Source organism: Gopherus evgoodei, chromosome 8, assembly GCF_007399415.2.
Source record: "Gopherus evgoodei ecotype Sinaloan lineage chromosome 8, rGopEvg1_v1.p, whole genome shotgun sequence".
NCBI classification, from domain to species: Eukaryota; Metazoa; Chordata; order Testudines; family Testudinidae; genus Gopherus; species Gopherus evgoodei.
In genome coordinates this window covers 50,652,191-50,677,364 of record NC_044329.1, presented here as the reverse complement: position 1 = coordinate 50,677,364, position 25,174 = coordinate 50,652,191, and the positions used below count along the sequence as shown (strand labels likewise).

At 49.2% G+C, this 25,174-nt stretch overlaps 1 protein-coding gene across 3 annotated transcripts; it reads left to right on the top strand.

The window, feature by feature from the left end:
• The first annotated feature begins 2,346 nt into the window (after positions 1-2,346).
• ALDH9A1 (aldehyde dehydrogenase 9 family member A1) lies at positions 2,347-24,394 on the top strand. Of its 3 annotated transcripts, none has more exons than XM_030571465.1 (12): positions 2,347-2,365; positions 5,059-5,262; positions 6,385-6,530; positions 8,093-8,222; positions 9,452-9,586; positions 10,253-10,449; positions 11,896-12,036; positions 15,800-15,988; positions 19,061-19,148; positions 21,199-21,340; positions 22,815-22,927; positions 23,461-24,394. In XM_030571465.1, the coding sequence occupies exons 2-12, from the start codon at positions 5,085-5,087 to the stop codon at positions 23,553-23,555; spliced, it is 1,554 nt and encodes a 517-aa protein (XP_030427325.1). In that variant the 5' UTR covers positions 2,347-2,365; positions 5,059-5,084; the 3' UTR covers positions 23,556-24,394. The 3 variants fall into 3 exon arrangements, with proteins under 3 accessions (XP_030427325.1, XP_030427324.1, XP_030427323.1); XM_030571464.1 differs by lacking the exon at positions 2,347-2,365 and adding an exon at positions 2,940-3,219; XM_030571463.1 differs by lacking the exon at positions 2,347-2,365 and adding an exon at positions 3,356-3,479.
• The last annotated feature ends 780 nt before the right edge of the window (positions 24,395-25,174 follow it).

The window sequence follows — 25,174 nt, the reverse complement described above, 5'->3', positions numbered from 1 at the left end:
GAAAAGTAGAGCTAATTTTGATTCTATTAGGAATCTATCTAAAGACTGCTCAGCTGAATTCATGTTGAGCCAATGGTGCCCCAACACCAGGGCTCCTCTACTAAGAGCTGAAATCACTGAAGGGGCTGAGCTGAGCTGAGATCAGAGTGCTGTGTTAACCTGTGGGGGAGCCTGAAGACCTATTATTAAGCAGCTAGCAGAGCGGAGTGGTTTGCAGTGTTGGAGCAGCCCATAGAGCAGTGAGCAGAGTGAAGTGGTTTGCACGGACAGCTGGAGGAGCAGCACGGCTGGTGTGGTGGAGCGGGTTGTGGTGAAGGCTGCAGCAGAACTTCACGGAGAGGTGGAGCAGTTGGCCCTGGCCCACGTAAGGTGCCCCTCAACACCCTGTGTGGACTCTTCCCCCCTCTTTCCACCCAGGCTAGGGGGGTAAAACTCAGCAGATAAACTCTTGAATTCTGGGGTGGCACTGACCAGAGACTTTCGGGTTGTTGGACTTTGTGGTAATTGGACTTAAGATCCTAAAGGGGAAAGGACATTGCCAAATGTACTTGGAGGTGGGTTTTGTTTATGGTTTGTGTTATAATCCTGTTTGTGGTGTTTCTCCAATTGGATGCCGCATTGTTTCCTTCCTTTATTAAAAGGATTTTGCTACACTCAGACTCCATGCCTGCGAGAGGGGAAGTATTGCCTCCTAGAGCCGTCCAGGAGGGTGTGGTATGTAAGTGTCCCAGGTCACTGGGTGGGGGCTTGAGCCGGTTATGCATTGTGTTATTAAAACAGAACCCCTGGATACTGAACTCGGCCCTTGTTGCTGCCAACTCAGAGGGGCAGAAAGGTTACATTGGGTTCATAGAATAATAGAATATCAGGGTTTGAAGGGACCTCAGGAGGTCATCTAGTCCAATCCCCTGCTCAAAGCAGGACCCATCCCCAACTAAATCATCCCAGCCAGGGCTTTGTCAAGCCTGACCTTAAAAACCTCTAAGGAAGGAGATTCCACCACCTCCCTAGGTAACCCATTCCCATGCTTCATCACTCTCTGAGTGAAAAAGTTTTTCCTAAAATCCATCCTAAACCTCCCCCACTGCAACTTGAGACCATCACTCCTTGTTCTGTCATTTGGTACCACTGAGAACAGTCTAGATCCATCCTCTTTGGAACCCCCTTTCGGGTAGTTGAAAGCAGCTATCAAATCCCCCCTCATTCTTCTCTTCTGCAGACTAAACAATCCCAGTTCCCTCAGCCTTTCCTCCTAAGTCATATGCTCCAACCCCCTAATCATTTTTGTTGCCCTCTGCTGGACTCTTTCCAATTTTTCCACATCCTTCTTGTAGTGTGGGGCCCAAAACTGGACATAGTACTCCAGATGAGGCCTCACCAATGTCAAATAGAGGGGAATGATCACATCCCTCAATCAGCTGGCAATGCCCCTACTTATACAGCCCAAAATGCTGTTAGCCTTCTTGGCAACAAGGGCATACTGGTTGGTTTGGGATAGCGTTTGAGGATGGTTGGATAGATAGGGTTTGGATAGAGTTTGGGTGTGTTTGGGGTAGCATTTGGGTAGGATTGCATTGGTAGGGTTTGGTAGAGCTGCATGGGTTTGGGGTAGTGTTTGGGTAGGTTTTGGGTAACATTTGGGTAGTGTTGGCTAGTTGGTGTTTGGGTACAGTTTGACTCGGTTTGGCGTAGCATTTGGGTAGGGTTGGATAGGTAGGGTTTGGATAGAGTTTGAGTGGGTTTTGGGGTAACATTTGGGTAGGGTTGGATAGAGTTTGGTGGGTTTGGGGTAACATTTGGGTAGAGTTGAATAGATCAAACTGTCTGCAAAAAGTATGGGGTGGGGTTTTCTGAGGCAGGCCCGCCCAGAGGATTCAGGGGTCCTGAGGACAGGGCCAGTGCAACCATTTAGGCAAACTAGGCGGCCGCCTAGGGCGCCTAGTGGTTGGGGGTGCCTAAAAGTCCCCTCAGACGAGGAGGTGGAGTGGAGGTGAGCTGGGTGGGGGCCGCACGGGGAGGGCTGCCCACAGTAACGAGGGAGGGGGCGCACAGGGGAACAGCTCCCCGCCCCAGCTCACCTCCACTTCGCCTCCTCTGCTGAGCACACAGCCCAGCTCTAAGCCTCCTCCAACCAGCCCCGCAACCCTGGGGGGAGAATTAGAGCAGCACCAGCGTGCTCAGTGGAGGAGGCGGAGCCGAGGTGAGCTGGGGTTGGCTACCCAGGCAGGGTTAGCTGCCGTAGCAGGGGGAGGAGGGCGGGAAGTCTGCCCAGGCAGGGTTAGCTGGGGGGAGGAGGGCGGGAAGTCTGCCCAGGCAGGGTTAGCTGCTGTGGCGGGGGGAGGAGAGGGGGGAAGAGTCTGCCCAGGCAGGGTTGGGGGGGGAGGAGAGAGAGGAGAAGGGGGAAGTCTCCCCAGGCGGGGGGGCGGGAAGAGTCTGCCCAGGCAGGGTTAGCTGCTGTGGCGGGGGGAGGAGAAGGGGGAAGTCTCTTCAGCCGGGATTAGCGGGGGAGGCGGGAAGAGTCTGCCCAGGCAGGGTTCGCTGCCGTGGCAGGGGGAGGAGAAGGGGGAAGTCTCCCCAGGCGGGGTTAGCTGCAGGGGGGGGAAGAGTCTGCCCAGGCAGGGTTAGCGGGGGGGGGGAGAGTCTGCCCAGGCAGGGTTAGCTGCTGTGGCGGGGGGAGGAGAAGGGGGAAGTCTCCTCAGGCAGGGTTAGTTGCTGTGGGGGGACAGGGGGAGTCTCCCTGGGCAGGGTTAGTTGCCATGGCGGGGACAAAGGGGGAGAGGGGTTAGCTGTTGCAGTGGGGGGGGGAGTAGCTGCTGTGGGGGAGGCTCCCAGGGTGGGGGGCTGAGTTAGCTGCCATGGGGGGGCAGGGTTAGCCGGGGGGGGGGGCAAGGTGGAAGTTTCCCCTAGGGCTTGAAACTTCCTTGCACAGGCCCTGCCTGGGGAAAGCGGGGGAGCTGCAGTGCCTGTTCTCACCCAGCGGGGGTCTGGGTCATTGCAGCGGCGGGAGGGCCCTGCAGTCACTCCGCATCTTCGGCAGCTCGGAAGGGCCCCCAGACCGCCCTCTCTGAGCGGCCCTGCAGAACGGCGGCAGGATACTGGGGCACCGGAGTTCTCCCCTCCCCCGGCGCGTGTGGAGAGAGGGGGCAGAGGGCGAGTGGCGGTCTGACCCGCCCCGCCCCGCGCCGCGGCTCAGCCTGGGACACGCAGGACGGCCCGGGGGTGCGCAGACTAGCGTGTCGGGTCACTGCCCGCGTTCCAGCCCTGCTCACTCGCTGGGGCAAAGGGAGCCCCGCCGCCCATGCGCGCGCTCCTGCAGCGCGAGGCTTGCGGGGGGGAGCTGGGCGAAAAACGGGGCTGTCGCTCGCAGGGCGCGGGGCGGGGCCGAGCACAAAGAGGGCGCTGCGCCGCCTCGCCCCGCCCCGCTCTGCGCAGCCCCGGGGTAAAGTCGAGCCGTGCAGCTGCACTGAGCTGTTCTCGGGGTGAGTGACGCCGGGTGGGCGGACGTCCGGCTCCTTTCTCAGCCGCGGGGCTCCCGCCGCTTGCGCCCCGTGAGGGGTTATGGGGGATTTCATACCCCGCCTCTCGCTCCCCCTCCCCCGTATTGGCGTCCCCCCGCATGGCGGCTGTAGGGGATTCTATGTCTCCCCCCCCCGTGCCAAGGTTCCCTCTGCAGGGGGATTCTGGGGGAATACCACACCCCTCCCCCTCAGTGCCAGGGTTCCTCCTGCGGGGGGGCTATGGGGGAATACCACACCCCTCCCCCTCAGTGCCAGGGTTCCTTCTGCGGGGGGGCTATGGGGGAATACCACACCCCTTCCCCTTAGTGCCAGGGTTCCCTCTGCAGGGGGCTTCTGGGGGAATACCACACCCCTTCCCCTTAGTGCCAGGGTTCCCTCTGCAGGGGGCTTCTGGGGGAATACCACACCCCTTCCCCTTAGTGCCAGGGTTCCCTCTGCAGGGGGATTCTGGGGGAATAACACACCCCTCCCCCTTAGTGCCAGGGTTCCTTCTGCAGGGGGGTTATGGGGGAATACCACACCCCTTCCCCTTAGTTCCAGGGTTCCCTCTGCAGGGGGATTCTGGGGGAATACCACACCCCTCCCCCTTAGTTCCAGGGTTCCCTCTGCAGGGGGCTTCTGGGGGAATACCACACCCCTCCCCCTTAGTGCCAAGGTTCCCTTTGCAGGGGGCTTCTGGGGAATACCACACCCCTCCCCCTTAGTGCCACGGTTCCTTCTGCAGGGGGGTTATGGGGGAATACCACACCCCTCCCCCTTAGTGCCAGGGTTCCTTCTGCGGGGGGGTCATGGGGGAATACCACACCCCTCCCCCTTAGTGCCAAGGTTCCCTCTGCAGGGGGCTTCTGGGGGAATACCACACCCCTCCCCCTTAGTGCCAGGGTTCCTTCTGCAGGGGGGTTATAGGGGAATACCACACCCCTCCCCCTTAGTGCCAGGGTTCCTTCTGCAGGGGGGTTATGGGGGAATACCACACCCCTCCCCCTTAGTGCCAAGATTCCCTCTGCAGGGGGATTATGGGGGATTTCATGCCCCTTTCCTGCTCTTCCCCCACCAGTGGCAGGGTCCCCTATTCAGGGAGTTATGTGGGGTTTCATACCCCTTCCTTATCCCCCTCCCAGTGCCCAAGTCCCCTATGCAGGGAGTTATGAGGGATTTCATACCCCTTCCCTGCCCTTCCCTCCAGTGTCAGGGTCCCCTCCATAGCAGAGTATGGGGGTTTTCATACCCCTCTGTCCCCACCCAGTGGTGGGGTTTTCTCTGTAGGGGGTTATGGGGGATTTCATACTCCTTTGTCCCCTTCTGTGCTGTGGTCCCCTCTGCAGGGGGGTTATGGGGACTTTCATACTTCCTCCCACTCTCCAGTGGTGGGATGCCTTCCCCTGGTGGGATTATAGGGGTCTTGCACATCTCCCCTTCAGTTCTTCCTCCAATGCTTAAGGCCCTTTCTTTTCCTTGTGCATGGTGATGCTGGTGGTTCCTACAAATGAGCCTGGAGACTTGGTGATTGACAGCTGTCTCTGTTTCTCTTTCTCTGTAGCCTGTTCCTGTTGCCTTGCCCCTTGGATGCTCCCACGGCCCAGCCTGTCCCTTCTGCCTCGATTCTGCTCCTTCCTCCCCATTGCCACCATGAGCAGCAAAACCAGCACCTTCCACTTGCAGCAACCACTCAACTACCGGGCTGGGGCCCGAATTCAACCTGTGGATGGAAGCCACAATGAGGAAGTGTATGAGCCAGCGACAGGTAACTGACTGGTTTCTGTGCCAGTAGGGCATCTGGGATCCTGGATATCTTCAGAAATTGCCTGAAGATATATAACAACCTGCCAGTGCCCATGAACTGGATTGGAATGCTAGATAGACACAGCAGATGAAATCCCAAGCTTCACTGTGAGGCCCAGCCCTCTGCAGTGTCTCCAAGTAACTGTCCCTTTGACTTGGGGAGACAAGGTGGGTTAGATAATATCTTTTCTTGGGCCAAATTCTGTTTGTGAAAGAGACAAATGTCCATGCTCACACAGCTTTCTTTACTAATCTCTTTCAGCAACAGAAATTGGTCCAGTAAATCATATTACCTCACCCACGTTGTCTCTCTAATATTTTGGGACCAACACGGCTACAACAACACTGCTTCCCATTTGGGTAACACTTACACAGCTTGTCTTACCCATAAAGATGATGTTTAACAGGTTCTCTTTCATTTTGACTTGCATGGGATAGGAAAAGGATATCTGATACAAGGGCTCTGGAGAAAGAGAGTTAGTGCAGCAAATATTACTACAGCAGCTAAGTGGCCTGGATTTCGCATTCTGTTACATCAGCCCTGGGGATAGTTGGGTCCCAAGTTCTCATGTGGACTGAGCCCAGTGCTTTCTCAAACTTAACAGAATGGGGCGGGAGGCACTCGGCAGATCCCTGGTGTGCTGAGGTAGACAGGAAAGCATGGACTTCTCTCATCTCTCTAGCCAGGTGCCCTGCACTGCTGCTACACACCTTAACTAACCATTGAAACAGTTCACCATGGGTTGTGATGGATTCTTCATCACATGAAATCTTTTAAAAAGATATCCAATCTCAATTTAAAGATGCTGTAGTTCAACCACAAGTTATTGGGTTCAGTGTAGGAATTACTAGACGAAATCCTATAGACAGGAGATCAGACTAGATGATCACTGATTCTTTTTTTGTGGCCTTAAAATCTGTTTGCATACATGCAAAAGCAGTAAGAGACAGAATGAACACTTCTTCTGATACTCTAAACCATGGATCACATTGGTGCTACTCCTAGAAATGCTTGCTGACAGCGAGGTTAGTGGCAAAAATCTCTGAATAAAAGCTCTAAAATATAAACCTTATTTTTTCTTAGGTCGAGTGATGGGCAAGTTTCTATTCTCTGGGGAGAAGGAGGTGGATCTGGCTGTGCAGAGTGCCAAAGCTGCCTTTAAGATATGGAGCCAGAAATCGGGCATGGAGCGGAGCAGGGTTCTGCTGGAGGCTGCCAGGATTATCCGGGTATGTGGTGAAGCTTTTCTCTTGTGTTGGAATGGAGTGATCCTGTCCTTGATCCTCCTCCTGAGCTGTTCTTTTAACCCTTGACAGCTTGCTGTTTGGCTGTGCTTGCAGCACTAGATAAGACCACTAATGCAGTAACACTTAATCAAACTGCATGAATAATGCAGAGTTTGAAAGGCATCTTTGATCAGCACAGATAGTAGATTTCCTTGGGCAGAGCTTGGTCTCCAGTCTCATCAAGGCAGTTTTGTTGCATGTGACCACTAGCTCAGTCTTTTGTCTCTTCAGAGCCCTAAATGTGCCTGGCTGCCTTCCCTGTCACTTGGGTCTCCCATGTCCCAAAGAATATAGGCCAAATTTATGCCTGAGTTGAGGTCTCTGGATTGCTTATCCCACTACTGTAGTTTCTGTATCCTTACAGTAAACTTAGTTTTGTTTGCATCAGACATATAAAAATCCATGTAAGCTGGCTAGAAGTGAAACCTCCCAAAGTCCAGAACTTCTGTGCCTGCAGAAAGTACAGGGCACTATCCCTGTCTCCATTTGCTTTTGGAACTTAAATTGCTTAACTATTAGACTGCCTGATCTTCATAACTACTAAGGGCTTGTTTACACTTAGCTACACTAAGCTGCAGGGCTTTGGAGCGGAACCTGGAGCTGGAGCACAGACCAGTAGGTTTTTGCCCAGAGCTGGAGCGGAGCCAGAACAGAGCAATTCAGAAATTTGATTGCTCCAGATCTCTGCTAAGCTGTAGTGCTCAGTGAAAACACTGCCTACGCCGATGGGAGAGTTTCTGTCCCTCCTGTCGACATAGCATTTTCTACACTGGGAGTTATGTCAGTATCCCTGTAGCTTAGGGGTGTGGATATTCCACACCCCTGAGCAACATAGTTACACCAATATAAGTTTGTAGTATAGGCCTGGATTTAGTGCAGTAACCCTGTAACTGGAATGCGTTAGAATGGGACTCTTGCTAGGGCAAATGAAAGAATACGTACACTGAAAAATACATACATACTTGGCTGCATTTCAGGTTTGCCTCTGCTATATTTTTGGAGAGATTTGTGCTTATTTTTCCTTCATAGTCCAGCTTCTCCTACTGTCTGACCCCTACAGTGGCATTGTAGCGCTGTGTTCATGACAGTCTGGTGATAAAGATGATTTACCAGCAGAATTTATTTTTAAATCCATGGTTCTAGCCTCTTTAGGTCCCTTTTGGATTTTTCTTGTCCTTGTTGTTTGCAGTTCCTCCCAATTTAGTATATTCTGTGAACTTCCTTAATGTTTTGTTTTACTCCAGTTTCTAAATCTAAATGATCAATAAATCTAAACAAGGATGTTAAGCAAGAGTAGACCTATGGCAGACCCCAGCAGGTCTTTGTTTAGATACTCCTCTACACCCAGCTCAACACACTGGTGAACTGGTAAATGGCAAACACAGCTTTAGAGAGGGTTGGGTCATCACTGATGGCAAAGATGTCTTCACCTGTGTTTGGAAGGCAGCTGGCATGCTGTGGGCGGTGCCAGTCTGTCTAATGCTGTTACTGTGCTGCTCTTACAGGAACGGAGGGAAGAAATTGCCACCATGGAAACCATCAATAATGGGAAATCCATCTTTGAAGCCAGAGTAGATGTTGACATATCTTGGCAGTGCCTGGAGTATTATGCAGGTTTAGCGGGGGCTATAGCAGGTGAGAGCTGTACCGGTCACTGGAGCCTCATTCCTTTCCCCCAGCTGTGAGTCAGTTATTTATATACTGCAGTGATTGTTTAGTCAGATGATAAATCTTAAGGCCAGTGGAAAGTCCCTGGCTATTTGGAATAGGGTAGAATTTTGGAACCATGGTATCACAACACTTTTTATGCAGTGGTGAGTTAAACCTGGGCAAATTCTGTCCTGCTTTAAAACCTGTGTGACTCCATTGACATCATCAGGAGTGGCTGGGATTAAATTGGGCTGGAATGCAGTGACCAGGTAAACAAGGCAGCCATTCTATATGCAGCAAGAGTCCATTTATCATCTTTGGGACATTGATGCTGATTGTAATGGGAGAAAGGTAACTGACTACACCTCCAGTGATATCCCTGTCTTTAGTGCAGACTGGACCTTGGTTTAACATCTCTTAAGGATGGCTCTGCTAGTAAAGGCTTGACCATAGTCTGGAGCTCAGCTATGAATATAAATGGATAAGGCTGTAGTAAAGCAGGTAACAAATGGAAGTTTTCTTTTTTGTCTTTATATTCAGGAATCAGATTCACTGTTAGCTGGCGCTTTCAGATCTGGATGAGATCTGGGCCCTGTTTTGCTAGGATGCTGTTTATACATGTAGTGAGAGAGAGTTCCTGCTCTAAAGAATTTACAGCATAAATGGACAAGACAAAGGGTGGGAGAAGAGAGGCTTCTTCTCTCCTTTTTACAGATGTAGAAACTGAGGCACAGAAAGATGTAATTTGCTCAAAGTCACACATGAAGCCTGTAACAGAACTGGAAACTGAATCCAGATTGCTTGACTCTCAGGCCAGTGCCTTAACCACAAGACCTTCCTGCCACTGTTGGCATAATCAAGTGCAGCTGGTTTCAGTGGGCTTGCAGGCACCCATCTGGGCCAGCAATGAATTTTTTCTTTAGTGTCTGTCCTTTTGTTGGTTCCAGTGGCACCGTGGGGATTTCACTCTAATTCACTAAGGGGAGGAGCTTTTCCTTGAGTCAAGATCTTAAGACCTCTTTGGGCAAACCCCATTTGGTGTTACTGGTCTTGGGGCACTTGCAAACCTGTTAGTATAGAAGGCTTTGCTAGATCCCACTTTGGGAAGTGAGGCAGGGAAGTGAGTCTGAAGCTGTCTAAGGCTTGAAGGTTCTTTGTTAGTTTGTCCATCTAACTATATATATTCTCATTCACCTGTATTTATCCCTGCCCAGGTCAGCACGTCCAGCTTCCTGGGGGATCCTTTGCTTACACCCGAAGAGAGGCGCTTGGGGTATGTGTTGGGATTGGAGCCTGGAACTATCCCTTCCAGATTGCCTGTTGGAAGTCTGCCCCAGCCTTGGCTTGTGGTAATGAGACCCCCTGTCTGTGCAAGATTTTTGTGATTTGGTGATCAGGTGGTGAAGGAGAGAGTCGGGTTAAGTGTTCATGGACTAAGAGCTCCATTAGTGGGTGACGAAGCATCTGTTTGTCTTAGATCTGTTTCTAAGAGACGCTTTTTCTGGCTGGGAGGGGAGACAAGGGCAAGGGAGAGTTAGCAAATAAGTTATGGGGTGGGATCATGACAGGAAGGGGGTGCTGCTGTTGCCTCACACCAAACAGGTAGGAGTTTCAATGGAAGAGGGAGAGAAAGAGAATGGAGCAAAGAGGTGAGGCCAGCAAAGCAGTAGCCCTGCTCCTCCTCCTGACTTAGTTCCAGTAGCAGGTGCCATACTAGCACCTTCCTGTGGCTGTGAGACTTCTGTTGCATTTGCCCCCCTTTGTGCCCTCATTTCATCAGTTTCTGAGAATATGCATTTGTAAATGCTGTTGCTGCCCTGCCTGGATACCTGTCTGGATCAAAAGGGGAAAAACTTCCATTCACTCTCCTGTTTTCAGTGTCTTTGCAAAATCCATTGTCCTACTGGAGGGTGAGATATCTGAACATGCAACCCCCTGCCTCCCTGTCCCCAGTGTCTCTCAGATTTTAACACCCCTTCTCTTCTCCACTCCCCGCTCCGGCTGGATTCACATAGGTAATGCCATGATCTACAAGCCGTCTCCCCTCACCCCCATCTCAGTGGTACTGCTGGCAGAGATCTTCACCCAGGCCGGTGTGCCAAATGGGCTATTCAATGTGGTGCAAGGGGGAGCTGCCACTGGCCAATTTCTGTGCCAGCACCGGGATGTGGCCAAAGTCTCTTTTACTGGGAGTGTACCAACTGGTATCAAGGTAAAGACCACCCTGTGCTAGGGGGCAAGGCAAGGGACTTCTAATTATGCACAAATACTAGAGGACATGCAGCAGAGGTAGACCCTCCTACAAGCCTGTGCACAAGCAGCCTGCCCTGGAGAATGGGTGGGCACATGGGGCATGCCTTGCAGCTATTCTGCTGCGGCACAGAAATGTCAGACACAGGGCTGTACTTGTACTCCAGGCTGGCCCTTATAGCATTAGTTGTGGGGTGTTTTTTTTCAGGGTGGGGGGCTTGAAGGTTGCCTCTGCTCTAGAAAAGGAGCTATTAACCAGATAAAATCCATGGAGAGTCTCTGTTCTGATAGTTTTAAACTCCTCAGCCTGTTATGGCCTGGTGAAGAGTGTTCTCTAGCAGAGAATAAATACAAGTACCTAAATGGGTAAACTTGGGTCAGGATGTGTTTTGAACTAAGTAGTAAAACAACACATGAGAACTCCTGGAAACTAATATGTTTCCCTCCAATCAATCCAAACTCAGGGTAAATTAATATGCAGAGACCTCTCTTTTCCCAGGGGGTGGAGGGAGGAGAGGTAGCAATCATTGTTAGTAATTTTATACCCCATGTTATTGGACATCTGTTTACCTAGCAATAGTATCTTGGAGAATAAACCCTGACCTACAGCAAATTCCACTCATGTGCATGCAGTGAGACCATTAGTTCTTTGGAGCTGAGGAAGATTTATCCTGCAGCCATGTGAGTCTGGAACTCAAGCATTTCCCCCTAGAGAATCAATCCCTCCATTAGTGTGGGATACTAACTGATCCTGGCCATTTCCTGTGGTGGGGATCTAGCTCATTCCCCTCAGTTTCTAGTTGCAGCCTTTTCAGAAGCAAATGAAAATACTCACTCAGTCCCTGACAAAGTCTCTTTGCTGAGAAACCAGAGCCCTTGTCCATTCCCTGAGGCAGGTGAGGCCCCCAAAAGATGTGAAGAAGAGAGTAGCACAGCACAGACTGGGTCAATCTGCTTCTGGTATTGTAGATATTTTCACACACACATGCCCTATGTGCACCCTTGTCTGGTGCTGTGTGTCTGGATCCTTGCACTCAGTCTTATTACATGTTAAAATTTATACACCCTTAAAACTGTAAATCTTCAACATGCACAGCTCTTTGGGTTTCAACTACCATTTTAATCAGCAAAAAGTCTCTTGTGTCCATCATGGGGCAGCAGTCTGGGAACAGTCCTGAGTGCCCCCCATCAAAAAAAATGCAGTCCCCAGTCTTCTGAATGTGATTTACTTCTGTTGTTGCAAAGGGCATGTGTGTGGGCTGGGAGTGAATTTCTCCTCTGTCCCCCTTCTCTAGAATGGGGGCATGCATTTGTGATCTCCTGTGGCCCTTCTGGACCTGATTGGGCCCTCAGTCTCATTTCTGTTCATCCCCCAGCAGCCTGTCCCTTCTGTCTTTGTTTGTATTAGATCATGGAGATGTCAGCCAAAGGGATCAAACCAGTCACCCTGGAGCTGGGGGGCAAGTCCCCCCTCATCATATTCTCTGACAGCGTCCTAGAGAATGCCGTGAATGGAGCCCTGATGGCCAACTTTCTCACGCAGGGCGAGGTGTGTAGCTCCAAGGAGATGTAAATGCTACCTGCTTACTCTCTACTCTCATGTTTCCCTCCTCTCCCCATCTGCAGCCCCACAGATGCTACAGCGATTGATGTCCTTAAAACACTCAAGTTATATTCACTCTCCTTGTACCTGACAGGAAAAACTTCCCTGGGAGCAGTGTCCATGATGGAACCTGTTTATGAAGTTTCTTTCACAGGCCTGGGGAAGGGAACACACTAGAGCTCTGTACAGAACTAGTGTAGAGCCCTGCAGCGGGACTGGGGTCCAGAGGAGCATGTGGTAGTGGGATTAAGAATAGTCCCACGCAGGGCTATAGCACACACCTTGTTGTTTGAGGGGATGTCTCCTGGATTCTGCCTCTAATGAGAATCCTGATAGAGGGCAAAACTGGGGTTCGAATGCCTACTCCTGTGCCACCTCTAGCTCCTTCCTCACTTGCCCCAGCAGGTAGAATCATTCTCCAGAGTGGTGGTGGTGGCTCCAGGAGCTGCTTCTGTGTAAGATACCAGCCCCTAACATCAGCTATTGGAATTAAGCCTGCAGCACAGAGATCAGAATGTCTGGCTCTTCATCCCTACTGCAGCCTCTTTGGATTCCCTTACTGACTAGATCAGCTGCTGTGAGTCTGCAGCAGTGTAGGGATTTCCTCTCTTGCTTGCTGATGATGCTCCCATCCCCATGCCAGCTTGCAAGATGCTTACTCCCTGTGGGCCCAGCCCCAGGGGCACTTTGGGGCTTTCTGTAACATTTATTGCCATAATAGCTAAATGCTTAAGTGTCCCTTTGGGGTTTGAACAGCTAACTCTGATTACACTGCTCTACAGCCAAAATGCTTCAGAAATAAATATAGTCCAACTTTACTAATTCTGGGTCACTGAGAACGAAAATGATGCTTAAAATTGTTGATTGGCTCTCGTTTTCAAGATATGCAATTGGGTCAGTATATACGACCCTTGACTTGGGAATGGCGGAGGATAAGTGAGTTATAAAGGGAAGGGATCTCAATTTAAACCAGAAATGACTAAAATACATCTTTGACTGGATCTATGAATAAATCTATGACTGGGTTTGGACAGTACTTGGTTTTTAGGCAAAACAATGAATGATGCAATCTGAAGCTGGTATTGCGTCATACATGATATGAATTGTATCATGTTATTCCTAGAAGTCATGGATGATGCAATCATAACGAAGCTTACATCACTCTGCTGAACAAATTGCCCTATATCAGCTCTAGAAATCATACAGTGTCGTGCTCTCTTATTTGTCAGTCTTTGATTTTGCAAAGGGACACATTTCTGTTTAGCCAAAGTGAGCAGAGATGCCTCGTACTTGTGTGAACAGTGCAGATAACTTCTGCTATGTTTGTGGTGAAGTGACTTTTGCATCACAAAAGCGCAGTATAACCACTATGGTTAAGAAAGCCTATCACCTTTATTTTGGCTGCAAAATTGGAGATCAGGACAAGAGGTGGGCCCCACACACATGCTGCAAAACTTGTGCAACAAATCTTCACCAGTGGTTGAACAGGAAAAGGAAATCTATGCCTTTTGCAGTGCCAATAATTTGGAGAGAGCCAACGGATCATACCAGCAATTGTTACTTCTGCATGGTGCCTCCAGTTGGGAAAGGTGTGTCAAAGAAGAAAAAGTGGACTCTGCATTATCCAACATTCCATCAGCTATACGCCCAGTACCCCACGGAGAAGGACTGCCGGTTCCTGATGCACCAGAATCATTCTCACTTGAGTCAGACGAGGAAGAGGATGAAATTTCTGGTCCTGAACCATCAATGTCACAGGACCCACATTTTCTCCCATCCTCCTCCTCTGAACCACACCTCATAACACAAGGTGAACTGAATGACCTTGTCAGGGATTTGGAACTACCCAAGAGTAAGGCAGAGCTGTTGGGCTCCAGACTACAGCAGTGAAATCTCCTGGCAGGCTATCAGGGCAAATGGAGCCCATCAATGCTTGCGGACTATTGCTGGACAGTGACAAGAGATGCTGCATTTAAGGAATACAAGAGACAAGCCAAGAAGCGCCGAGTAGACACTGAATAGGACTAAACTATGTGCTTAATAGTTTTTTGCCTTTTTGTTTCATAATAAATTTTAGTTATATAACCCTTTTGCTGATTTTTAAAGTGTTACATAAACAGGACAGGTGAAATCTTATCATGTAAAGCAACCATAAACACATGAAAAGACCTAGGTTTACAATTTATGATTAAAACTCTACTATCTACACAATATACATAGACATAAAATGTAAAAACTTAAATATCTTAGAAACAGTAGCCAATCAGTTGTTTTAATTGTCATATTTGAATTCAGCACATCAAAATACATAATAAATATCACATTTTATCTCTGAAGCAGATGACTTCTCAAAAATTGTAGACCAATGTTATCCACTGCTGGTGGCCAAATGTATTTTCACCACTTGGTGGCACCGAGACCATTAAAATACAGTAGAGTTGCATCATACATGAATTTAACTATATGCGCTCGGCAAAAAAAGAAAAATAATGATTCTGCCACCATTCCAGTCAATGAGCATATGCCCCAGAGTGAGCATGAGATGGGAAACTTGAATCTGCTGTTCCCTCAGTCTGTCTCAGTTCCTGTATGCCTCTCATAGTGTGAGCCTCTCGCTGCGCTGAGTGTGATTCTAGTGTTTAAAGATACTGTCAGAAGTGAAAGTAAGCTGGTACAGCATACTGGACCACACCGGCTTCCCCAGGCTGGCAATTTAAAGGGCTGGAGCCTTGGGCCCTTTACATTGCCTCCCAAGCCCTGCTGCCAGAGCCCTGGTGTAGTAGCTGCAGGGCTCTGGCAGTGATTTAAAGGGGCTGGGGCTCCCTGCAGCAACCTGAGTCCTGGGCCCTTTAAATCACTGCTGAAGTCCTGCCGCCACTACCCCGGGGCTCCGGCAGCTGGGCTCGGATGGTGATTTAAAGGGCCTGGGGCTCCATACCGGCTTACTTTCACGTCTGAGTATACAGTACTGTACTTTATGGGCGATTTAAGGAATTTTCAAGGGTAATTTTGACTGTATACGCAGTTTTCGCCTTATGCGCTGACTTCAGAACCTAACCCCTGTGTAAGATGTGACTCCACTGTGTTTTGTGGTGAGGGAGTGGACAGCAAGCAGTCCCTTTGCCTTGATTGCCCCTGGGGATGGACTGAGCTACATAATGCAGTTTGCTTCTGTATCATGTCCAAACAGCCCCCGAGTTGGGAGGGAAGGTGCCTGGACTGTTTTGAGCTCCTCTCTAATCAATCAGACTGCCATGCAAACAGTAATCATGCTAGTGGCCCGTATGGAGCAGGTGGTGATAGAGAGGAGCTCAAATTCTTCAGCTCACTCCCAGTATAGAATCATAGAATATCAGGGTTGGAAGGGACCTCAGGAGGTCATCTAGTCCAACTGCCTGCTCAAGGCAGCACCAATCCCTAGACAGATTTTTGCCCCACATCCCTAACTGGCTCCTTCAAGGATTGAATATGTTTGAGGGAAGATAGTGAGGGGGTTAAACTTGGTAGCTACATTGGTCACTTAATAGACACTTGCAGCCGAATCCCATTTCTTGGAGGTAGTGTAAGTGAAACAAGTGGTTGGTGCATGTGCTGCTTCGGTGGGTGGGATAATGTGCCATGTGGGGAGTCCTGTGGGCGGCCATAGTATGTTACATACTCCTCTTCCTAAAGAGCCTTGTATAAAATACTGCTGATTCTGATGTCCCAGGTTTGCTGCAATGGCACTCGAGTGTTTGTGCAGAGGGAGATCCTGGAGGCCTTCACGGAGGAAGTGGTGAAACGCACCCAGAAGATTAAAATTGGAGATCCACTTCTGGAAGACACAAGGATGGGGGCCCTCATCAGCCGCTCCCACCTGGAGCGAGTCCTGGGGTTCATTAGTCAGGCGAAGGAGCAGGTGAGAGCATCTGGCTTTCTTGGATTTGAGGAGGCTTGTTGGAAAGAGTCACACACGTTGGGGAAGGGACTTTCCATCTCCCTCAGCTGCTAGTTTAATAGACAGGCAGCATGTTCTCCCTACCCTTTCCGGGGTGAAGCCCTTTCTCTGCTGAGGTTGAATTATGCATGCCAAGAGGGTACATATAGAAGGGACACAGATTAAAACTTACACAATGGCTTAATGTTGAATCAGAGTGGTAAGATATCATGCCATTCAGATACTAGTGTCTCAGCAGGGCTATGGGCTCATGGGGCTAGATAGTGGACATTGTAACATGTAAAGCAGAGATGGCAAACACCTGGCTTGCTTGAATACTGTAGAATCTCAGCTTTCATTTAAAAACAAAATGATAGGTCTTGTGTTTGCAATGAGAACCTTCTAGGCTTGACCCAAGTGTAACTAGTGAAGTGATGTGTGGCTGGTCTGCAGGCAGCCTGGATATAATAGCTTTGAGATAGGTGAACTTCCCAATCCCTGTTAATACCTTTTGGTCTAGCCATGCTAAAGTCTAATGATGTTCACATGTCAGCATTAACTATTTAATGGCTGATCATTTTAGCAGCAGGAATAGGGAGGGGGTCTGGGGTGAACCTTGGAGGGGGTAGAATTGGGGTGATGCAGAGAACAAAATGCAAGGGGGATGAAAGGAGGGGACAGACAGGGAGGAAGAGAAACAGAAAGGAGAGAAGAGAAACAAATGACAGAAGGGTCATCCTGAAGTGGAGAATATTTTCCTGCTGAACATGACCATGAAATGAACAACTAAGGTCCAGATCCTTAACTGGTGTAAACTAGCATTGCTCCACTGGAGGAATGCCAATCTGCACCAGCTGAGGGGCTGGTCCAAACTTATTACCTACAAGCCAGATTTCACCCTTGATCTTTGTGCAAACTTCCTACTGATTCCAGTTGGAGCTCTGCTATAGGTCAAGAGGAGACTATTGTTCTGAATTTGTAGTAAGTGCCTTCAATGAAAAGCTGAATTTGGCGCTCTCTCCACACTGAGTCTGACAGTCCTGGTTTAAAGTTTAACTGCAGAGCTCTTTGTTTAACAGGCCCGGCCAGTAACAGATCACCTGGGCAGATTCAAATTACAGCTCACTGGGCTCTTCAAACAAAGCAGTGTGAAATGCATTCTTCCAGTCACAGGCCAAGTCTAGGGCTCTGTATTACCCTTTCTGACATACTAACAAGGGACTGCAGCTCCTGGCTTCACCAGCCATGTTAGCAATATCATCATCTGTAACAGGAGAATGACAGAGCCCTGAACTTTGGACCCTGGCCAGCTCTTAATACAAACAGCTGAAAACAGTTTTCTCCTTTATCTGCTTGTTGCTTGGGTAGGCTTTCTCTTAAATGGCATGGGCAGCAGCAGATGCTGTCTGCTCAGGCTCTGAGTGGCTCTAAACTCAAGGGTTTTCAGTTCTTAGCTGATAGCAAACACCTGCCAGGGAAAACATGAAAGCCTGTCAAGCTAGTACCCAAGGCCTTGGCTACACTCACACTTTACAGTGCTGCAACTGGGGTATGAAAAAACACCCCCCTGAGCGCTGCAAGATACAGCGCTGTAAAGTGTCAGTGTAATCAGGGAAGCAGCGCTGGGAGCGCGGCTCCCAGCGCTGCACGCTATACCCGTAAGGGATGTGGTTTATATGCAGCGCTGGGAGAGCTCTCTCCAAGCACTGCCGCTCTGACTACACACACACTTCAAAGCGCTGCCGCGGCAGCGCTCCCGCAGCACTGCCGGGGCAGCGCTTTGACATTCCAAATGTAGCCATACCCCAAGACATTGTAAATTTTTTTGCTCCACTGAAACTGGCAAAAAGCACCATGGAATATGATTCCAGTGGGAAAGCTTCAGGAGAAGCCGGTGTACATTTTGAGACTCCTAAAGATGCAGTTGCTCCTATGGCCAAGGACAGGTCACGTGCAGCATAGATATATTGAATTATTCCTGAATTCTTCTCCAAAAATAAAACAAGATTGCTAGTGACAGTGGCACAATCTCAAACTAGGATGAAGCAAGAAGTATTTTGTTTGCTCATCATTCTTGGAACTAGAATACAGGTGCTCCTGTTCAGTAGCAAAGATAAACTATAACGGACATCTTGGTTTTTTTTTAAAAGGCAATTCAATTTGTATCTAAAATTATTCAGTGCGGGTTTGTTTAGTAAAGCATCCAATAAATTGTGTTCACACTGTGGGGAAAAAAAATAGGTCCCAGCTTTATTTACTCCAGAGTCAGTGCTGGTCACAGTGGTGTACGATGGACAAGGCACTAGGGCAGGGTGCCTTCTGCAGACATCTGCTTTAACCCCTTCCTTTCCAGTCCACCTGAGAAAAGCACTTATTGCTGGGCGATTAGCACATGCTTTTAAAAAATTAGAGCAAGGTCAAGCCAAGGGTGGTAGTGGGGATGCCAAATGACTAATGTCCATTCTGCTGCCTGCGGTGGTGCTGGTAGAGTAGAGCAGACCGCTTTCTCTTCTGGGTGGGGTGAACATCCCCATAATGTATCTGGCCAGTCACATGCTACTCAGGCCTTTAGGCATCTCAGCTTATGTGTTGAAGTTCTTGGAGGAGTTTGGAGAGGAAATGTCAGACCTGCTGGAGATGAAGGAACCAAAATAACCTTGGGAATCCAGCTTGGCTTCCCCAAACAGGTGGTGCAAGCTGCTGCTGTTCTCTTGCACTTTGTGGGCATAAAGGGAAGGAGGGAGGGAGGCTTCGTGCTGTTGGGGAACTGGCTAATCCTGTCACTGAGAACTGCCTGCTCTGGTCTCCACATAGCCACAGGGTGATAGCTCCAGCTTTTTACCCAACCAAGCAGTCCAGGGCCTTCACTGGGAAGCTCTCTTTGAAGCTGATTTGACTGTTGCCACCCCTTAAACCCCCAAACTTGTGGACTCCATCATTCCTGTGACTGTGGCCAACTCCAACCACCTTAGGCTGCTGCTGGCCAACAGGCACATCAGGGCGGTGTGCTGGCTCTCTGACACCCGTGTACCTTCTAATTTGGCTTATTTTCAGGGGGCAAAGGTGCTGTGTGGTGGGGAGCTGTATGTTCCTGATGACCTCAAGCTGAAGAATGGCTACTACATGCGACCCTGCGTGCTGGGTATGATTTCTCTTCAGCTCAGTGGAGCTATCTTACACGCATAGGTTTAATGCTAACAAGTTCCTGAGCTCAGTCTGACCCTCTGCCTAAATTGGAACCTGTGAAATGTGTAACCCTTTTCAGATAGTTTGTATAGCTCAGACAGCTGGACCCAACACACAGTACTCTAGAGGCATAGGGACATACTGGGTAAGATCAGTGGTGTATAATTTCTCTGACAGTGACCAGAATCTGATGCTTCAGAGGAAGATGTATTAATACCCCCAGGATGGACAACTGCAAGAGAACTGGCACAACGGGGTGGAAATTTCTCCCTAATCCTGGGTAGATAGTGCTTGCTGTGTGTCCTGAGACATGAAAGTTGATATCCCTTTTAAGAAGTTTTTTCCAAGTAATTTGACTGTAGATGATGATCTTAAAAAAAAAAAAAAAAAAAAAACCCAACCTAATTCTCCTTGAATCTTATGGGGCTCTTAATCTCATCTAGTGGCAGTGGGTTCCTCAGGCTTATTATCATGGCTTTAGTTTTAAAAAAATCACTTTCTTTCATCACTTTTAAATTAAGGCATTTCCTTGTTGTGTGAGAAAGCAGTTCCTGATCAACCTTCTGTGAACTGTTTGATGCACCTCTGGTTGCATCTAGTCTTCATTTCCTCTCAACTGAATTGTCTCAATCTTCCCAGCTTCTGTAGGCCTCTTACTATTTTTAGACCGTTGACTATGTTGCAAAGGGAGTGACTAGAACTGACTATATGGTGTTCAAGGGCAGACTTTGTATACAGTGTAGCAATATTGTCAGCATTTTTGTCTGCTTCCTAACACCTGAGTGCTGCTGTGCATTGAGGAGAGGTCCTTGAGCTGTCCATAACAATGCATAGGTCCATTTTGGAATCAATTTTGAGCCCAGGAAGGATTATGAGAAATTGTAAATGTGTCCCATACTGTGCATTACCTTGCAACTTAGGGCATTTCAACACTGCAATCAGAGCTGTGATTGCAGCATTTGTCGACAGACCACAGCTAGCTTTGATTGAGCTAGTTTGAATAACAATAGCTGAGTAGCTGCAAGTGCTAGCAGTTCAAGTATGTATTCAGGGTGGGGGAGCTTATACATGCTGCTGTGGCTTCACATCTGTTTTGCTTTAGCTAGCTTGAAACCACTAGCTCAGGTATGTCTGTGTGCTGCAATCACCCCTCTGACTGCAGTGTAGCTATACTCTTGGCCCACATTAAATTTCATCTATCACACTGCCCATTTTGCCTAGCTTTGTTATACTCTCCTGAAGCTGCTGCAACCCCATCTAGTTGTTCAGCCCCAGGGCTGGTGGTACAAGAATGGAGGGTGGGTAGGCTTAAAGGGGAAAATGAGGGAATGGGAGATGTGAAGCAGCAGCTGAGGGCTTTGAATTGTGGGCAGGCAGCTTGCCAACTTCCTGCATAATGCAGAGCCAGGGTAGAAGTCATGTATCCAATGCTATATTTGGACATGATCTTTACTTGTTGGAGGATCTTATAGGCATGATACAGGCAGAAGATGTGCAAGCTTGTGCACACCACCACCATTGCTGCTGCCCCCCCCAGCCCACCCCCCAATCTGCCAGTACATTCAGTCCTGACTTGCAGTACCTTCCTTTGGTCTCACACATAGCTCTGCCTAGCCCTTCAGTTCTGAACTGCAACATTCCACATAAGTAATATAGATAATGGATTCAGGTTGCAGTGCAAGGCATATAGGGGTTCATCGGTTCAGGAGCTTTGAGAAACAATGGATGGCACATGGTGGCCTTGACAGAGAATTGGCACACAAGTTGTAGATTGGAGCTCAGTAGAATGACTAGTCAGAGGGATGAGTGCAAAAGTTCATGCTTGCTCTGCATGTGAGAGGTAGGACATGCCACCCTCCCCCACCTGCATTCTACCCTAAGCCCTTCCCAACTTGGCCAGTGGAGTGTCAGTGAAGGTGCTCTGTCAAGGACAGTTGTGGGCGGGCTGGGAGTTTACATACAGAATTCAGCATGGCAAATTCACACATGTGCTGCAATACTTCCAGGGGACTGCAGAGATGACATGACCTGTGTGAAAGAGGAGATCTTTGGGCCTGTCATGTCCATCCTACCATTTGACACTGAGGAGGAGGTCCTGGAGAGAGCCAATAACACCACCTTTGGGCTGGCAGGTGGTGTTTTTACCAGGTACAGGTGGGGGCAGTGTTCAGTCCTTGAAAGGTACTAGCAATAAGGGAAGAATGTTACCAAACTAGAACACCAAGTCCTAGTGGCAATTCTGCTTCACAGATGCTCTCTTAACAGCCACAGAGAGCAGCAAGATGGCTCAGATCAAAACAGAGCACTATTATTTATTTTTTTGTATATAATCATAACACCTAGGAGTCCCAGTAATGGATCATGACCTGGAACAAAAAGTCCCTGGTGCTGTGTTTCATCTAGGACTGGGGTCCCACTGTGCAGACATAGATGAGGAAATGGCCCCTTTCCCAGGAGTTTGTAATGTAAAAGATTAACAAAGTGCACTATGCTGGGAGTACAGAGCTTGTAAATGACTGACTGACAGTTGTTGATTTCCCTCCTCCTCCCCCATTTCCCCTTTTCTAACAACCTGTCTCCAACTGCCACTCAAACTCCTTCACAGCCCTGCCTGTCTTCCCTGCCACAGGAAGACTCTCTGCCTCCTTTTGGGACATGCACACACCAAGTGTCCAAAGGCAGCTTTTGCCTGCTTTCCCTTGCAGTGCTGGGGGAGAAGACAGAACTAGTACACATGGAAGGCAGGCTAACAGCTCTAAGTGCTACCCTAGGTTTCCTGGCAACTAGCTGCTACAGTGGAGTCACATCATATGCACATTTACACAAATTCAGCTATGCGTGGTCTGGGGTTCCATCTGCTGGCTCCTACCAGCCGGGGAATGCGGCCCTGCTCAGCCTGCTGCTGGCCCGGGGTTCTGTCCAACGAGCTGAGTGGGGCCGGTGGCTGGAACTCCAGACCGTCAGCTGGCTGAGCTGCTTAGCCTGCCGCATCTGGGGTTCTGGCTGCTGGCCCCGCTCAGCCCAACGGATGGAACCCTGGGCCGGCAGGGGGCTGCGTCCCCTTGCTGGCAGGAGCTGGCGGACGGAACTCCAGACTGTCAGCTGGCTGAGCCACTTGGCCCACCACTGGTCTGGGGTTCCGGCTGTGGGCCCCTTGCAAGCCAGGGTCCCGGCTACCGGCCCCACTCAGCCCGATGGATGGAAGCCCGGGCTGGCAGCGGGGCTGTGTCCCCTGGCTGGCAGGAGACAGCAGACGGAATCCCAGACCGGCAGCGGGCTGAGCTGGTCTGGTGTTCCAGCTGCCAGCTCAGCTCGCTGCTGGTCTGGGGTTTTGACTATACGTGATTTTTGCCTTATGCGCTGGCTTTAGAACCTAACCCCCACGTAAGATGTGACAGTTCTGTACATCCATTGGGCAGGCACAGGTTGGGTGCCTCTCATTGGGGTCAAAAACCCTGCTTGCGAACTAGATTCTCAGGCACTTCTCCACAGCTCTGCTGCTGAGCATGGTGAGCAAAGGCTGCTAGTGGGACTCGCTGCCTGCCACTTGAGCTGTCTGCAGAAGGCTGGGGGAATTGGTGTGAAAGGGAAGCTTGCACTAAACCTTGTCCTTTTCCCACAGGGATATCCAGCGCGCTCACAGGGTGGTGGCTGCTCTCCAGGCTGGAATGTGCTTCATTAACAACTATAACATCAGCCCTGTGGAGCTGCCCTTTGGAGGATACAAGATGTCAGGTGAGCAAGGCACCAGCTGTGCAAAACCTACTAGAGCTTCCCTTTTAAACCTCTCCAGCCTACAGGAATACATGTCCCTACTCCAGTGATAGCAGAATCAAGTGGTGTCAGCCTAGGCTGAGACACCAAAAACTGAGGCTGTCACACCTGTGGGAAGCGAAAAGCCACTCAGCAGCTTGGTTGCTATTTTGAGCACGCAGGGCTGCAGTTAGAAACTGAAGGCAGGAGGTTGATGAGGGGGCTGCATTGTTACACACAGAGAAAGCAAGGGAAGGGAATTTACATGGCCTGCTATGGCTCCTAGCTCAGAGCTGACTCAGCAACTCAGTTTAGAGATAACTTGAACTGCCATGTCAAGAAGCTAGTGATGCTGTACTGCTGCCTACGGGCAGGGTTATCCTTCTTCCAAGGGCCAGAAGCGTGCATGGCTGAGTCTGATCACATGGCTGGTGACAGAGCAACATCACAAAAGGGTGAGTGGCAATGACTGGCACTACCATCTCACTCTTGAATATGGTGTCTGTCCCTTCCAGGGTTCGGCAGAGAGAACGGCCGGGCAGCAATGGAGTATTACTCGCAGCTGAAAACAGTCTGTGTGGAGATGGGTGATGTGGAATCTGTGTTCTAATGGCATGGGCCTCACAGAAGAGCAACAGGCTGTCCCACTCAGTCAGCTAGAGATTTTTACTAAACTTCTAGATGGCAGTAACAAAGTGCTCTGAATGTTCTGTGCAAATGGGGGAAGCTGGGGTAGTGTGCTGCAGTCTTATGCATTTGTGAGTAGGGGGGCCATGGGACACAGAAACAGTTGGGGTTCTGGTTTAACTGTCCCATTCTTCACAATTTGCCTGGGGCACCTAGGACTAAAATCAGATTAAGTGACCTTGATTCATCACCAGCAACTGTTGCTACTGAAGTTAGAGCCAGTAGACATAGCAGCTGTTTAGTATAACAATTTCTGATTAACTACTGGGTCATGCTCTGACAGTTCATTGTGCATGGAGAAAACCTACAGTGATGCTACAGTCTCTGTAGCCAGAGGTTTCCTTCATGCACATGGAGCTGTATGAGAGCCTTGGTAGAAGGATGACTGACTTCTCCTAGGCCAGTTCTGAACAGCAATACCCTTATCCTAAAACTATTTCAGCATAGAGGGGTGTTGGAACACTGGCCATCTCTATAGGGGAATGGTTGCTGACAGAGGCTTGGTTGGGTCTTTTTCCAAATATAGCTCATTGTGCAGTGAGAACAACAGTGTATAACGGCATCCACCTGCAGCTATGGAATAGTGCTAGTGCTCTACCCTAGAATCACCTAGGGGTATTTGCTGGTTTAGTGAAAGGTGTTTTGTTATCCCCCAGGGCACTAACAATTAGGCAAGCTATTCTTTATGTACACATGCAATTGGAGAAAAGTGTTTTATACTCCTTTATTTTAGCAATCAAATAAACATGCTGGTATATGGCCTTATCTGAAAGATCTGTGTATGGAAGAATGGGAGCTGTAGCTTGAAGTGCTGGCTTCCAGTGAGAGAAGACTTAGTATTGTAGCAGTCAATACAAGGGTCACTTGCAAGCAAGTTAAAGAAATCTTGCCAGTTGTTTTAGAGAGGAGCTACAACTCTCAAACGTGGGGTAGAGGACTAGTATGTGAGCAGGGAACAAGTACTGGGCAGGCTCAAGCCATCCAGGTTGGAGTTTAGCAAAGTTAACTCATAAAAGTACCATCTACAGCAGAGCTACTGCCTAGATCTCTCACTGCATAAAGGACCTAAAAGGCACCAAGATCTTTAAATCAAGTGTAGTATCAAAGGGAAAGGCTCAGAAGAACTGATCTGATGGGTTCAGAAGGGCACTGCCAAGTGCAAAACTGCCTCCTGTGGCTCTTTCAAGAGATGAGTTTCTGCTACTCCTCCAGAAAGGTGGCAACGTACAATGCAGTTAGCATAGTGTTCAGTGCTAGGACACCAGCAATCTAGTGCTGCCCTGGCAGCATTTGAGAGCAGACTGCACCCACCCTTAAAGGGACTGACTGTGGAAGAATTAAAAAGCTGTGTATGGCTAGCTTAGCTAAACAGAAGTAGGTAAAGAGATTAACAACACTGAGGCATTGAGCATAAGGAACAAAAGGATGAAATTAAGGATAACTGGAGTTTTGCCTGTTCAAAAGTTAAGTGCATTATACTGAACTGTGGCAGTTTCCACTTCCTGTTTAAAACAGTAGAGGGAAACACCCAGCATTGCCTGC

Bases quoted from the DNA above. Each gene is read 5' to 3' on its own strand.
- ALDH9A1 (XM_030571465.1), top strand. From the start codon at position 5,085: ATGCTCCCACGGCCCAGCCTGTCCCTTCTGCCTCGATTCTGCTCCTTC. The intron at 8,223-9,451 runs GTGAGAGCTGTA...ATCCCTGCCCAG, and splicing joins TTTAGCGGGGGCTATAGCAG to GTCAGCACGTCCAGCTTCCT. The intron at 22,928-23,460 runs GTGAGCAAGGCA...TGTCCCTTCCAG, and splicing joins TGGAGGATACAAGATGTCAG to GGTTCGGCAGAGAGAACGGC.